At 42.1% G+C, this 15541-nt stretch overlaps 1 protein-coding gene across 1 annotated transcript in view; it reads right to left on the reverse strand.

Moving 5' to 3' along the window:
- The window catches only part of FGF2 (fibroblast growth factor 2), a 65263-nt gene extending 51330 nt beyond the window's left edge, over nucleotides 1-13933 (reverse strand). Inside the window, exon 1 of the mRNA XM_082727827.1 lies at nucleotides 13359-13933. Within this exon, the coding sequence (XP_082583953.1) occupies nucleotides 13359-13536 (178 nt within the window). The 5' untranslated portion in view covers nucleotides 13537-13933. The remainder of the gene's footprint in view (nucleotides 1-13358) is intronic.
- Nucleotides 13934-15541: the final 1608 nt, after the last annotated feature.

Here is a 15541-nt window from a genome sequence, read left to right on the forward strand (position 1 = left end):
CCCATGTCCGTCTTCTTACTCAGTGGGCAGTCTGCTTCTCCCTCTTCTTTTGCCTGCTCATGTTCTCTCTCTTTCTCTTTCTCACACACACAAATAAATAAAACCTTTTTTAAGGGTTACTGTCTTGTTAATTTTGGCGATTCTAACTGGTGTAAGGTGGTATCTCAATATAGGGGTTTTTTTTAATTTTTTATTAACATATAATGTATTATTAGCCCCAGGGGTATAAGTCTGTGAATCACCAGGTTTACACACTTCACAGCACTTACCATAGCACATACCTTCCCCAATGTCCATAACCCAACCACCCTCTCCCTACCCACCTCCTGCCGGCACCCTCAGTTTGTTTTGTGAGACTAAGAGTCTCTTATGGTTTGTCTCCCTCTCAATCCCATCTTGTTTCATTTATTCTTTTTCTACCCCTCAAACCCCCCATTGTTGCCTCTCAACTTCCTCATATCAGGGAGATCATATAATAACTGTCTTTCTCTGATTGACTTATTTTGCTAAGGACAATACCCTCTAGTTCCATCCACATTGTCACAAATGGCAAGATTTCATTTCTTCTGATGACTGCATACTATTCCATAGTGTGTGTGTGTGTGTGTGTGTGTGTGTGTCTGAGTGTGTATATATATATAAAACCACTTCTTTATCCATTCATCTATTGATACATAGAGGTTCTTTCCATAGTTTGGCTTTTGTGGACATTGTTGCTATAAACATTCAGGTGCATGTGCCCCTTCGGATCACTACATTTGTATCTTTAGGGTAAATACCCAGTAGTGTGATGCCTGGGTAGGGTAGCTCTATTTTCAACTTTTTGAGGAACCTCCATGCTGTTTTCCAGAGTGGTTGCACCAGCTTGCATTCCCACCAACAGTGTAGGAGGGTTCCCCTTTCTCTGCATCCTCACCAGCATCTGTTGTTTCCCGACTTGTTAATTTTAGCCATTCTGACTGGTGTGAGGCAGTATCTCATTGTAGTTTTGATTTGTATTTCCCTGATGCCGAGTGATGTGGAGCACTTTTTCATGTGTCTATTGGCCATCTGGATGTCTTCTTTGCAGAAAAGTCTGTTCATGTCCTCTGCCCATTTCTTGATTGGATTATTTGTTCTTTAGGTGTTGAGTTTGATAAGTTCTTTATAGATTTTGAATACTAGCCCTTTATCTGATAGGTCATTTGCAAATATCTTCTCCCATTCTGTCAGTTGTCTTTTGGTTTTGATGACTGCCTTTGCTGTGCAGAAGCTTTTGATCTTGATGAAGTCCCAAAAGTTCATTTTTGGTTTTGTTTCCCTTGCTTTTGGAGACATGTCTTGAAAGAAGTTTCTGTGGTCGGTGTTGAAGAGGTTACTGTTTACATTCTCCTCTAGGATTTTGATGGACTCCTGCCTCACGTTAAGGACTTTTATCCATTTCAAGTTTATCTTAGTGTATGGTGCAAGAGAATGGTCGAGTTTCATTCTTCTACACATAGCTGTTCAATTTCCCCAGCACAATTTATTTTTTTTTTTTTTTTTTTTTTTTTTTTTTTTTTTTTTTTTTTTTTTAAAGATTTTATTTATTTATTTGACAGACAGAGAACACAAGTAGGCAGAGAGACAGGCAGAGAGAGAGAGAGAGAGAGGGAAGCAGGCTCCCTGCTGAGCAAAGAGCCCGATGCGGGGCTCGATCCCAGGACCCTGAGATCATGACCTGAGCCGAAGGCAGCGGCTTAACCCACTGAGCCACCCAGGTGCCCCCCCAGCACAATTTATTGAAGAGATTATCTTTTTTCCACTGTATGTTTTTTCCTGCTTTGTCGAAGATTATTTGACCATAGAGTTGAGGGTCCATATCTAGGCTCTCTACCCTGTTCCACTGGTCTATGTGTCTGTTTATGTGCCAGTACCATGCTGTCTTGATGATTACAGCTTTGCAGTAAAGCTTGAAATCAGGCAACATGATTTCCCCTGTTTTTCTTTTTCAACATTTCCTTAGCAATTCGGGGTCTCTTCTGATTCCATACAAATTTTAGGATTGTTTGTTCCAGCTCTTTGAAAAATGCCAGTGGAATTTTGATCGAGATGGCATTGAAAGTATTGACTGCTCTGGGCAATACAGACGTATTAAAAAGGTTTATTCCTCTGATCCATGAGCATTGGATGGTCTTCCATCTTTTTGTGTCTTCTTCAATTTCTTTCATGAGTGTTCTGTAGTTCCTCAAGTTCCTTTACCTCTTTGGTTAGATTTATTCCCAGGTATCTTATCATTCTTGGTGCTATAATAAATGGAATGGATTCTCTAATTTCCCTTTCTATATTTTCATTGTTAGTGTATAAAAAAGCAACTGATTTCTGTACATTGATGTTGTATCCTGCCACATTACTGAATAGCTGTATGAGTTCTAGTAGTTTGGGGGCAGAATCTTTTGGGTTTTCCATATAAAGGATCAGTCATGTGCAAAGAGAGAGGGTTTGACTTCTTCATTGCCAGTTTGAATAGCTTTTATTTCTTTTCACTGTCTGACTGCTGTTGCTAGGACTTCTAGTACTATGTTGAACAACAGTGATGAGAGTGGGCATCCTTGTCGTGTTCCTGATCTCAGTGGGAAGGTTGTCGGTTTTTCCCCACTGAGAATGATATATGCTGTGGGTTTTTCATAGATAGATTTTATGAGTTTGAGGAATGTTCACTTTATCCCTATACTTTGAAGAGTTTTAATCAGGAATGGATGCTCTATCTTGTCAAATGCTTTTTCTGCATCAATTGAGAGGACCATGTGGTTCTTCTCTCTTCTCTTATTGATTTGTTCTATCACACTGATTGATTTGCAAATGTTGAACCAAACTTGCATCCCATAGATAAATCCCACCTGGTCATGGTGGATAATCTTTTTAATATACTGTTGGATCCTATTAGCTAGGATCTTGTTGAGAATATTAGCATCCATATTCATCAGAGATATTCATCTAAAATTCTCCTTTTTTGGTGGGGTCTTTGCCTGGTTTGGGAATCAAGGTAATGCTGACTTCATAAAAAGAGTCTGGAAGTTTTCCGTTTCTATTTTTTGAAACAGCTTCAGAAGAATAGGTATTATTTCTTCCTTGAATGTTTGGTACAATTCTCCAGGGAATCCATCAGGTCCTGGGCTCTTGTTTTTTTGGGAAGCAAAACTTTATTCTTATCTATAAATGAGGTTAATAACACTTGTGCTTCATAAGCTTGTAATCAAGATTAAACACATTATTTGTACAGCTGACATACAGCATATTCTCAAGAATTTCATTCATTCATTCAAAAAATACCCCATAAGTACCAAGGTCCTAGGAATATAGACGTGAAGGCCAAACAACTGGCCTCTCCTCTACTGCCTGGTCCAGAGACTTTGCCAATGACATGGCAATCTCCCCAGGCACCTGGCCAACGCTGGACAGATCCCATGAATACTTTGTGGCTTTAATACCCACCATACAAAATAATCTGTGCCTCACTTTTCCAACTGTGTAACAGCCAAAAGTTGCTGTAATTCATTATTTTTAAATCCAAAACTTACTGTATATGTCTTATTTATAGTATCTCTATTAAACCAGTTAGAAAGACTATCTTCCCAATTTTACTTGCATTATATTCCCATTACTAAACTATTCAGTTTAGAGTAATATAAAAATGTAAGTATGTAAAAAGAACTTCTAAAACTTAGAAACACAGTCAAAATAGAGTATTTTATTTCTTTTTTTCACATAACTTTTTGGACAAATGCCCTATCCCCAAAGAAGATAAGGGAATAAGGTTAATTAATCTTACATTTGAACATTAATGACTAAATTGGACCTGAAAAAAGCTCTTCAAACTTGTTTCTAATAAGAAGTAACAAAAGAGGACCAAACATTTTAAATGCAAGATTATACCATCCCAGAATCATAATTTCCAAGATTAAAGAGACCTTCTCTCCTTGAGTCCCCATCCAAATAACCATGAAGCCAGTAAGTAAATGGCACAGCCCCCCCAACACACATACACCATCTTCAAATGAGTCAACTCTAGAAATAGCTATGAGAAGAAAGGTCAAATTACACAGGAGAATGAAAAAAAAATCTAGGCAAGAAAACTAATAAAATCAATTAATAGATTAGAAAGAGAGAGTGAGAGACTGGAGGTGTTAGATTAAAAGATACATGTTATTAAGCAGTAAATTAATTTTATTTCTAATTCAAGACAAAGACTGTTCATCAAGTGATACATTTCAAAAAGCCATTTTTTAAATGGAAGTATTATTTGATGTTGTTAACCTCTTCCATTTTCCATTTCCGGAATGACCACTGAAAAACCTATGAATTGTTTTCTGTTTGTAAAATGATTCAGCTTAGAAAGGAGTAGAATAAGACTGGTCATTCAGCAATTTCTCCCACCCACCCTTACAGACATCACATCACAAAGACTATGACTCATTTTGTCATACAATTTGTATCCTTTTAAGAGCTTTAAGATTGTGGTGATGAATTTTGGCTCTTAATTCTGAATATTAGGATTTAACTATTTGCCAAGAAGTTCCCTCACAGCCAAAAAGGATACTAGCAATGGTACCAGATAGTTCTTAATCCTAATTTATAAAATGATTCACTGGTTTTAGCTTGAGAGAGAGAGCTTTAAGGACTAAAGTGTCTGATTCAAGTATGAACTGTCAGATCAGTAATCCTTATTTAGAGGATTAGAACTAGTTCTGGAATTGGTGAGGAATGTTAATGTTATTCAACAGCTGAAAAGAAAACTTTCCACCATAAAAAGTAATCCCAAATGATTATGTTTTACCTTTAGTACTTCTTTTGATAATGTGATATGTGTCTGAAGAAAGAACTACAGTGATAGGGCATTCAATTTATCCTCTTTACATGCCTCATACTTTAGTATTTATGTTTATTTATTTGAAGTTCTAACTTGTTCTACAAATGTTGTTTAAACCTCTTCCTAGGCTTCAGCCTGGTCATTCATTCAGCAAATGGAGCCAAAAGGATCTGGGATGAGTCAGTCTCAGACCCTCAGACAAGAAAAGAGAATAAGAGATTGCTAGGTAATGTTCGGATTTAAAAAAAAAAAAAAAAAAAATCCTTCTGAACTAGGAATTTCCAGTAACATTAGGGAACATGAAATTAAAACACATCTAACCTATTAGAAGCATACAGGGAAAGAAAGATGGTCCAGGGTGATATGAAGGAAATGTAACCTAAAGCATGATTCGGACTAGGATAAGGTAAAATGATTGAGAGGACTTTCCATCTCAAGTAAACAGCGGATTAAAACGAAGAGGAGGAAGATGTGAGAAGGTCAGAATGGAAGTGAGAACACTCAGCTAATTTGTCGGGTACATGCAGAATTTAACAAACACTCTTTGAGTGGCCACTGTGCATGAAGTCAGATAAAAAATAATCCATCCCAGTCCTTGTCTGCAAGGAGCTCAGTCCCACTGCTGGACAGAAACACATCAACCATGTCTGACAACAGAAATCATTAGGTTCTGCAGCAGAATATGTACCAAGCACTGTGGGGAAAACAGAGATCCAAACAATTCTTCCTTGGATAGACTTTCACAAAACTTTCACAAAAGAGAAGATTGCTGAGCTAAAGTCTTAAAAGACTTAAAAAGAAGAGAAAGGTGGGAACAGAAAGAGTGTGTATGAGAGGAATTGATAAGAAAAAGGATTTTCCAAAAACAAGCTCACATGAGAAAAGGCCAATCACTTTCACAGTGACGGCCTGTCAGATGAGAGCATCAGGAGAGTATGGATGGTAAATATTTGGAAATAAGATTGAACAGGTAGATCACATGTGAAAAGGGAAGTCAGGTAGGGTCTGGTTGTAGGTAAGTAAAGGGCAGGGGAAATCAAAAGACAGGGCAAAGAAAAATCACTAAGGCAGGGAAGCCTCTGAGACATCTAGCTTTGAAGACTAGAAGAATAATTTTCCTACAAATATTAGTTTGGTAGAAAGGGATGTAAGTTTGAGAAAAAGATGTTAAGTTCTTTTTTACGCATTTTGAGTTGAGACTGTGACTATGGCAGTTTATCTGTCCTTCAAGCAGAGGGCAACACAGTCTTAACACAGAGATGGGAAATCGGGGACTGAGATAGAGACTACCAATGATCTGCTGGAGAAATGGGAGTACTCAGAAAGAAGAGCAGAGGGCCCAAAACACAGCCTTGGGGAATATGATAGCAAAAGAGCAAAAATAGGAGAACCCACAAGAAGGGACCATTGGATGGGTGAGAAAACCAGGTTGGTGGGGTGTAAGAGAAGCCAAAGAATTCTCAAGAAGACAGAAACAGGGAATAATATCAAGTGCCGAATTGTAGGGCATCAAGTATCAAGCATCAAGTAGGGTGACAAATTGGATAAGGCCACATGATTTAAGTGAAAGGCTGCTGGCTCACAATGATTAAACAGAATTCCAGGGGGCAGGATCCAGAGTTAAAAAGAGAAAAGAAGATGAACTAGAAAAAGAGAGCACAGGATTCCAGGATATCGACCTCAAAAGAATGAACAAACAATGCACAGCACAACTAAGAAATGTTATGTTCCACAGAGTACATGATAAAAATCCAAATGCTTCTTGAAGAAAACAGAATTCCTAACAAGTTTAAACTATTAATCCCAAAAAATGATTTAACTTTCTATAGAGATTACTCTAAGAAAGGCTAAGAGCAAGCCAAGAGAGCAAGAAACCTTACTAAGCTTTCTACAGCACATGGCCCATGAGTAGTTACTACACAGGGTTGGGTGGTCCACACAAAATGTTTTCTTGGCCACTGACAATTAGTAAGCACTCCCTGAGGAAAAGGTCCTAAGCCTTTATAATGTTTATTTATATGGAGACTTCATGGTTCCTACCCTAAGGTGCCAGCATCTTCTCAAAGTGCCTAAATTATAAACAGAGAACAATGTACTCAGAGAATGAGCCAGATCATTACCACTCTGTACAAATTTCCTTTAAGGAAAAAAACCACAAACATTTCTTTCTTGACTCATTTTATTGCTTAATTATAAATTTCACCTGCAAATTAATGTATAGCTTAATTTAAATAATTAAATAGGGACAGCTGGATGGCTCAGATGGTTAAGTGTCTTTGGCTCAGGTCGTGATCCTAGGGTCTTGGGATTGAGCCCTGCATGGGGCTCCTTGCTCAGCAGGGAGCCTGCTTCTCCCTCTCCCTCTACCACTCCCCCTACTTGTGCTCTCTCACTCTGTCAGAGAAGTAAATTAACTAAATTAATTAATTAATTTAATTATATATTAAACAGGAAAATTCCTTTCAACAGCTCAATTATACGAGGAACTTCCTCCTCATTTTTATCATCTCTGAAATATCTTAAAAATCTGGAAAACTTTCACTTCGGGATTCTATAGAATAATTCCATTTAGAAGGTAAATTAATATGGGGAAATAAGTAGCCCTTTGAAAATAAAAACACACGCATGCACCACAGATTTCTGCAAATGAATAAGCAAGCATTAAACATACACTGGTCAATTGAAAAGTCACCTTGCCCAGGAAGAGTGACAGAGAACAGCTGGGATGAGACATAAATTAAACACTGAATATTGGCTGTCTGTTGCCTCCAGGTCCTCCAAATTTCTTCAAACTAAAAATATCCTACAGGAATTTAAAATGGGACTAGTCTGGCTTCTAAGAACCAGTCTATGGCTCAAGGGGTGAGGTTTTCTGGGAGTCACCACTCTTAGTCCTCGCCTAAATTTCTGGGGCTATAAATAACCTAGCTCAGCGGAGGAGTATTATAGCAAAAGAGAACACAATAGTGAATCTAACAATAGATACAACAAGAAAACACTGAAAATCATGCTGCCACAACCGCATTTCTTAATGACATAATCTTCCAAATGATTTTGAAAACAATCAAGCATTAAATATTTATTGAGCATTGAGAGCATTTACGAGACTGGATCTCAGATTTCAGAGTGCAAAAAATGACCAGCTCAAAACCAAGCAGAACAAAATACATTTGCTTGGATAGAATACAGTCATAGGGTTCAAGTTTTTGCCCTGAATGTGATTTGCCTTGTTCCAGTTCATGTCTTTGACTCTTACCCCAGACCAGCCTTCTAACAGATGTGTGCTACAGGACAAAGGGACCCAAGCAGGGTTTTTGGAAAATCAACAAACACTGGAATTTGGAAAAACAAGCAAAGGCTATGGCACATGTGTAGTGATTATCCTGTTGTACAGGCATCTTTTGGTTGAAAAACAACAGTTTCAATGATGTGAGACTCAAAACTTACCTCTTTCGGTATCACAGATGGTGATTTCTAAGAATCAATGCATGGATGAATAAAGTCAATTTTATAACATATAAAGAATCATTTGTGTCTCATTTATTGTATCTGTAATATTTTATTTTCAAATTAAACTTAAAAATCATGGCCATCCATTTAAAATAGTATCATAAATCTAAGTGAGAATACTTAGAACCCCATTGTTACACCATCATCGAAGTCTAATTATGTAAGGGCCATTTTATAAATACAAGGAGAGCCCTCAGGGTGTGTCACAAGGGATACTGCCTTTTCTACACTGAAGTCACTTGGCATCAAACTCTTCTTAAAAGGCTTCTAAGGTGTGGTAATACCTATGACTCATGAATTGTCCTTTCATTGCTCTACCAATTACATGATTGCCATGATTAAATGAGCTATTAGATTCTTACTTCATTTGTGTACTGCGTGTAAATAGCATTACAGTAAATATTGTGCTTAATAAGGCAAATTAGTGGGATCCACTTGCCAGATATTACCCAAAAGAGATGGTAGGAAAGAGTCTAGTATCACTGCATCAATGGTGCCATTTACATAAAGGGAGGGAAGAAAGGTGACTTCATCCAATATCCCAGGAATACATCTAGAAGCAACCTATGAACTAGTGAAAAACTCCACTACACAGCGGGGCTGGCTTGGCAGTGCTAAGAAAGGAAGCCCACAAAGGGGGGCCCTCAGGGGGCTCTGGAGACTGAATGGAAGAGTGCAGTAAGGCTGGGGGAGGGCAGGAAGACAAGGCAAGGGACCAGGTGGGTAAGAAGCTCACTCAGGATGATCACCGGGGAAACTAGCTGAGGAACTCAAGTCATCAGTCACTGTTCTGAACCTCAATCCTCTCTTCTATAAAACAAGATCGGTGAACTACAAGGTCTGACGCCTCCCTCTGAATTTCACAAGCCCTTGTTTTTATGACTGGAATTGCATGGAATACGTGCCGTGGCAAAGGGCATGGGTGTCAGACGGGCCTGGATCCCATCTCTGCTCCACACAGGAGTGGGCCTGTGTGCCTCTGCCTCTCCAAGTCTCGGTGTTCTCTAGGCCTGGAAGCAGAGAAGTACAGCAAACAGGCCGCCACCTCCTAGGAGAAGCCCAAGGGTAGAAACGGCCCAGCTAACTACCGCCATTTTTTTTTTCCTAAATAAGAGCATCTGGAACACATTTAATGCTAAAATCTCCATAAGCAGCATACATTTCACTAACTGCTCTCCAGCACAGGGTGTGTGTACGTGCTCCTTGGGATAAAATGTTCTCTCTTCCTAAGTTTTTACATCACAACTTTAGAGTATATACTTAATGTTCCACAATCCCATAGGTGTTTGAAGAGGCCAATCAAAACATCCAGGATACCAAAAGGAAGCCGGGTGAGCAGCTCACATGCTGGAGAAATATAGACTCTGTTATCACATCTTGCCTTTATCAAAACCCTCAGGTCGAATCAAAGTTACTCCAGGACTATGAGGAACGTGCAGGAAAATCAGCCCTTTCAAGTGAAAACAACACAGGAGGATACCCAGGTGTGAAGCAAAGTGACCTTCAACAACACTGAGAAGAAGGAAAACTCGTGTTCAGTCATCTCCTCCCTCCCCTTTCCTGTCTGCCTCTGCCCGCTGCCCCACACCTCCCTGCCTTGTCTCCCCTTTAGCACCTGAGCCACATCCCCCATACCTAACTGGCACCTCACGTTTATACAAACCCTCCTTAAATTCCAGTCCCACTCAGGTATGGGGAAGAAATTTAACTCACGCTAAATGTTAACATCTGATAATGACTGAACTCTTCTTTTTAAAGCTATTTGCATTTTAGAAGACATCTGGGCAGAAAATTCTAATTCCAAAGTAATTGGCAAAATCGGAGATTTTCAGGTCAACTGGACAAAACCGTTTGAGGAATGAGACCCTGGGTTTTTCAACTTTTCAAGTATGTCTGCATATCTGAGCCATAATTCAATAGGAAACTGTGGCGACCATTAACTCTGCTTTCCTTTCTCCATGTTTTCTGCTCAGTCTTGTTTGTTTAGGTAATGGAGGAGACGTGGTTGGGAAAATATTGTTATATCATGTTCATAATCATTTTTTTTCTTGTATCTTTCCCATCAGTCTTGTCTTGGTTTGGTCGGCTATCAGTACATCTTTGACATGCCAGAAAAATATACTGTACTTAAACTTATTTCCAGGTTGTGCTACACTGAAGTGGTCTAAATTCGTCATTTTAGGTTTTATTCTTCTCAGTCTATTGCCTGGTAAAAGGGGATTTTAAAAAAATCCATACCTAAGTTGAGAAGCAACATGGGGAGTTTTTTGGGGCTGGGGGGCGGGTAGGAAAGGAATAAATGAAACAAGATGGGATCGGGAGGGAAACAAACCATAAGAGACTCTTGATCTCACAAAACAGAGGGTTGGGGGGGGGGTTGGTAAGGAAAGAGTGGTTGAGTTATGGACATTGGGGAGGGTGGTGCTGTGGTGAGTGCTGTGAAGTGTGTAAGCCTAATGATTCACAGACCTGTACCCCTGGGGCTAATAATACATTATACGTTAATAAAAAAATTTTAAATGTAAAAAGTAAATTAAAAAATAAAAATCCATACCTTCCACAAATCTGGATAAGTATTCTACTCTTCAGTTTCAACATGCTGTTTTTAGCTTGTTGTCAAGTTGGCAGGATTCTCAACCTTAGCGCTATAAACATTTGGGGTCAGAAAATTTTTTGCGGGGGATAATGGGGGTATCCTGTGCATTGTAGGACAGTTAACAGCATCTGTGGTTTCTACCTACTAGGTACTAGTAGCACCATTCCAAATATGAACCAAAAATGTCTTCAGGCCTTGCCAAATGTTGAGGGTGGCGGGCAGGAGCAAAGTCACCCCCCCCCCTTTGAGAACCAGTGAGTTAAATAAGATTATAAAAAATTCATAGGTGGGAAGAAAAAGTTAACAGCTGTTATTACAAGGGCAGTAGTATGCTATGCAATTCAGAATTATCCTAACTCACTATCCTCTATATAGTTTTATTCTAAAAGAAAGAATATCAAAAGCTTCAAGGAAAAAAATAAAGTGTCTTTTAAAAAAAAGAAAGGCATAGGGGAAGCCTGGTAAAGAGTTCTTTTAGTCATAGAGCATGCTCCTTTATCATTACAGACAGTTTGCGCTACTAGAAAAGAACAAAATTATTTGGGACATACATGCACCTGACCCTAATCAGCTGTGCTGGCCTAACAGAAAAATGCAAAACAAACTTCAAGCACAAAGTTTAAAACTTAATTTTGGGGATGCCTGGGTGGCTCAGTGGGTTAAACCTCTGCCTTTGGCTCAGGTCATGATCTCAGGAGCCTGGGATCAAGCCCCACACCCACATTAGGCTCCATGCTCAGTGGGGAGCCTGCTTCTTTTTCTGCCTGCTGCTCCCCCTGCTTGTGCTCTCTCTCTCTCACTTGGACAAATAAATAAAATCTTTAAAAAAATGAAAACAAAACTTGATTTTGTGAAACCTACTCAAGTTACTAAAATAGAGAAACAGCACTAACCCATATATATTGGGTTACAAGTACCTTTGCAGTTTTACTGGATAATGTAAGTGATTGATAAAATTTAAAAATTACATCAGACCCCCCAAAAATTAAAGAGCTGCATCTTTTGCTGGTTGCTATTTTGGAATCAATAAAGACCCAATATAAAAAGCACATTTCCCATTCATCAACCCAGGTTTGGTGGCAAAGCTTTGGCTTCTTCCTGTGTCACCTCACAGGTGTGAATGACGTTCCATCAGCATCTTGTGATAAAGAGGTGATTACTGGGGAGTGAAGCTCCGTACCTGGGGAGGTCTTTTCTCAGGAAAATAGAAGAGCAGAGTCTTCATCTGAAACCCAGAAAGGAAGGCCAAACACAGGGCTTTTAAAACAGCTGTTTCACCTGCACTTACAGGATGCCAGTTAAAATATACTCTGATCTTCTTTCTCCCATTTCAGATTCCAACAGTGTTGTTAATCAACCCATTTTATACCCCTTTCTTCCTGTTTTCTATAGACCAGTTGGTCTCAAAGTGTGGTCCCAGGTCAGCACCACCTAGGGAACTTGTTACAAATGCAAATCATCAGGCCCCACTCCAGACCTAAGGACTCAAACTCAGGAGACAAGGTTCAGCAATTTGTTATAACCACCCGCCCCCCGCCCCCGGATTCTAATGCACCCCTCAAGTTTGAGAACCAATGACTGTAGGCCAGCGTTATTTCTATAACCACTAATAGATTATTTTTTACTGAACACAAAAGTGTACACTAATGAAATGAGACCTCCCAGCTCTGTATATAAGCTCTCATTTGAGCCTCAAACCTGATGCAAAATAGACATTGCCCTCACTTTAAATCTGAGGAAACAGGCTCAAGGTCCCAAAGCTAACAATTGCAGGCGGGTGATTAAAGCTTTTGCGGTTCTCGTCACTATTAAAACAGAAGTGTGTCGCACTTTATTAACAAAGTCCATATCTATTGCTCTGAAAGCTTTCGGAAATTAAGAAAAAATTAGAAATAGATGGGTGAGAGCAGTGTGCCAGCTGGCTCGAATCCTACCAAATCGGAGTTTAAGGGCACAACTCTGGGAAGGTATTTTTCCAAAAAAGAACACTTAATTCAAGTTTGGTCCCTCTGTCTCCGTCAGTGGGGTTGCGCGCCCCCAACACAGAAGGGATTGGAACTTCAGGGTGGGGACCCGGACGGCATCTCAGCGAGCCGGCTCACCTCTCCGCCGCCGGGCATCCCCTAAGCAACAGGTTGCGCGAAGGCCAGGCCCAGGCACCCTGCGGCTCTGGGCCCAGGGGACTGGTTTACCAGGGGAAATTGGCACACTCCGAAGCCCCGGGAAGTGTCTAACCCGACACCGCAGCTCGGGGGAGGTGGGGGCGAGTGGTGAACCCGAAACCGCTGAGGGTTGCGCGGAAAGAAACCACAGGTCCCACTGAGGTCAGAGTGACGAGAAGGAAGAAGCTGGAATGAAGGCGCGGGGGAGAAAACCCCAGGAGATGGAGATGGGATGGGGGAGGAAGAGCGGGCCAGCACTCACTGTGAGGATCGCTCTTCTCCCGGACCCCGTCCACTCTGCCATCCGGCTGGATGCGCAGGAAGAAGCCCCCGTTTTTGCAGTACAGCCGCTTGGGGTCCTTGAAGTGGCCGGGCGGGAAGGCGCCGCTACCGCCGTCCTCCGGCTGGGCGGGCAGCGTGGTGATGCTCCCGGCTGCCATGGCTCCGCCGGCGCTCTGCCGGGGTGCCCGCGCCCCTGGAGCCGCGCGGGGAGCCGCCGCCCCCCGGCCCCGGCCCCCGACCCGGTCCGGGGCACGGGCACGGCCCCGGCCCCCCAGCCTCCCGCCCGGCAGCGCGCGGCCGCGCCCGTGGGCCCCCAGCCTGGAGCCGCTCCGCCGCTTGCTCTCCCGCTGCCCTAGAGCGCGGGGCGCCGCGGGGCTCGGGAGCTGGGGTTTAGGGCTGGGTGTCTCCGCGGCCGCCGCTCTCGGGAGGGCCGCCTGCCGTAGCTGCAGCGCCCGGGATCCGGCAGCAACCGCGGCACCGCGTCGGCTGGTCTGGCACCGGCCGGGCGGCGGCGTCACATCTTCTACATCTCCACCCCCGAACACCCACCCCCCCACACACACACGCCCCCGGCCCTCCTCCCTTCCTGCGCGCCGCCCCCTACTCGCTGCGGGCTTTCTGGGGCCGGCCTCTGGGTCGGGAGCTTTGGTCTCAGCACGCAAGCGCGCGACATCAGTCCGAGGGGGAGCCCGAACGCACCCGGGGGCGGGGGAGGTGCGGAGGGCGTGCGGGGAGGCGACCGCGGAGGCCGCCGCAGCTCTAGGGGCTCGACCCCAGCGAAGCCCCTCAGAAGTCGCCCCAGCCCAGCCCTGCGCCACCCAAGCCACATTTAGTCTTCCTCCACACGGCAGAGCTTTTGCTGTGCAACCAGCCGTGACTCAACTTTTAAACGTTTTAAATGCAACTTTCTCCCCCATTCTTTTTCCTTGTCAGCGTTTCAAAGCGAAGAAACTCTTTCCACCCCCAAGAAGTAAAGGAATCGGAAATGAGGGAGGATTCCGTGTCAGAATAATTTCTGAACGCCCCAAAAATAAGTTCTGAACGCACCAAAAGAGGGGCATTCGTGGAGCACAAACCGTTAAACTTGAAGGCAGAGGCTGAAATCATTGACTAACAAAAGGAAAGTATGAGGCCAGAGGAGGGGAGCTTTTTTCTTTTAAAAGAAAAAAAAAAAAAAAAGTTTTTACCATCCTAACTTGAATTAGACGACGTGGAAAGATGAAAATAGGCCTCAAATTCTTATGTGATAGAAGTGCATTGATGTCTTACTCCTAAACGGGCACTAGCCCTGGTTAAACTGTTGGGCGTTTCTTGAAGGGAGGGTAGTTTTCTAAAAATCCCAAATTACAGAATTGAAGTTAGTTGGACATTGGTAATTTTCAGTGGAATATAAAAGGTATTAGAGATGAGCAAAATATCTGTCCAAAAAGTTTTCTAATCTTGAGTGTCTCCTATATACGAAGCATTTGGGTAATGCGGTGGGAGATGCTCAGTCAGGCAGGATCTTGTCCCACAGAGTGCGGGAGGTAAGATCCGAAGCATGAACAACACAAATACCGGGGAGAGGTGCCAAGGCCATACAAGAATAAAATGAGGTGTTGTAAGATTTCAGACAAAAGGTAATTCAGTTTGGGGGGGGATAGATTGACTGTTAGGAAAAGCTTCTAGGAAGATTCGAGAACACAGTAGTTCCTTTATTTGGGAACAGGTTTGGTTTCAAAAGAACAGTGCATCAAAAGATGAAAGTAGGGGCTCCTGGGTGGCTCAGTTGGTTAAGAGACTGCCTTCCGCTCAGGTCATGATCCCAGGATCCTGGGATCCGGCTCCCCCTACTCTCCCTGGAGCCTGCTTCTTCTCCCTCCGCCTGCCACCCCCCCCCCCGCCGCCCCCGCCTGTGCTCTCTCTCTCTCTCTCTGTCAAATAAATAAATAAATTCTTAAAAATTAAAAAAAAATTTTTTTTGAAAGATGAAAATATTTTTCATACGTCTCCGTGAGGAGTTTAACTCTAGATGCATTTCTAGGATGTTAAATAGAAGTATGAAGAGACTAGAGCTTTAAAACACAGAATATTCTTCCCTGGGCTGGTATATATTCTCTGACCTCTCTCTCCAAAATGGACAGGTTTTATCTACATTGAAAATCTGTTAAAATAAATAATCTC

Source organism: Mustela nivalis (genome assembly GCF_964662115.1).
Source record: "Mustela nivalis genome assembly, chromosome: 4".
Taxonomy (NCBI): Eukaryota; Metazoa; Chordata; class Mammalia; order Carnivora; family Mustelidae; genus Mustela; species Mustela nivalis.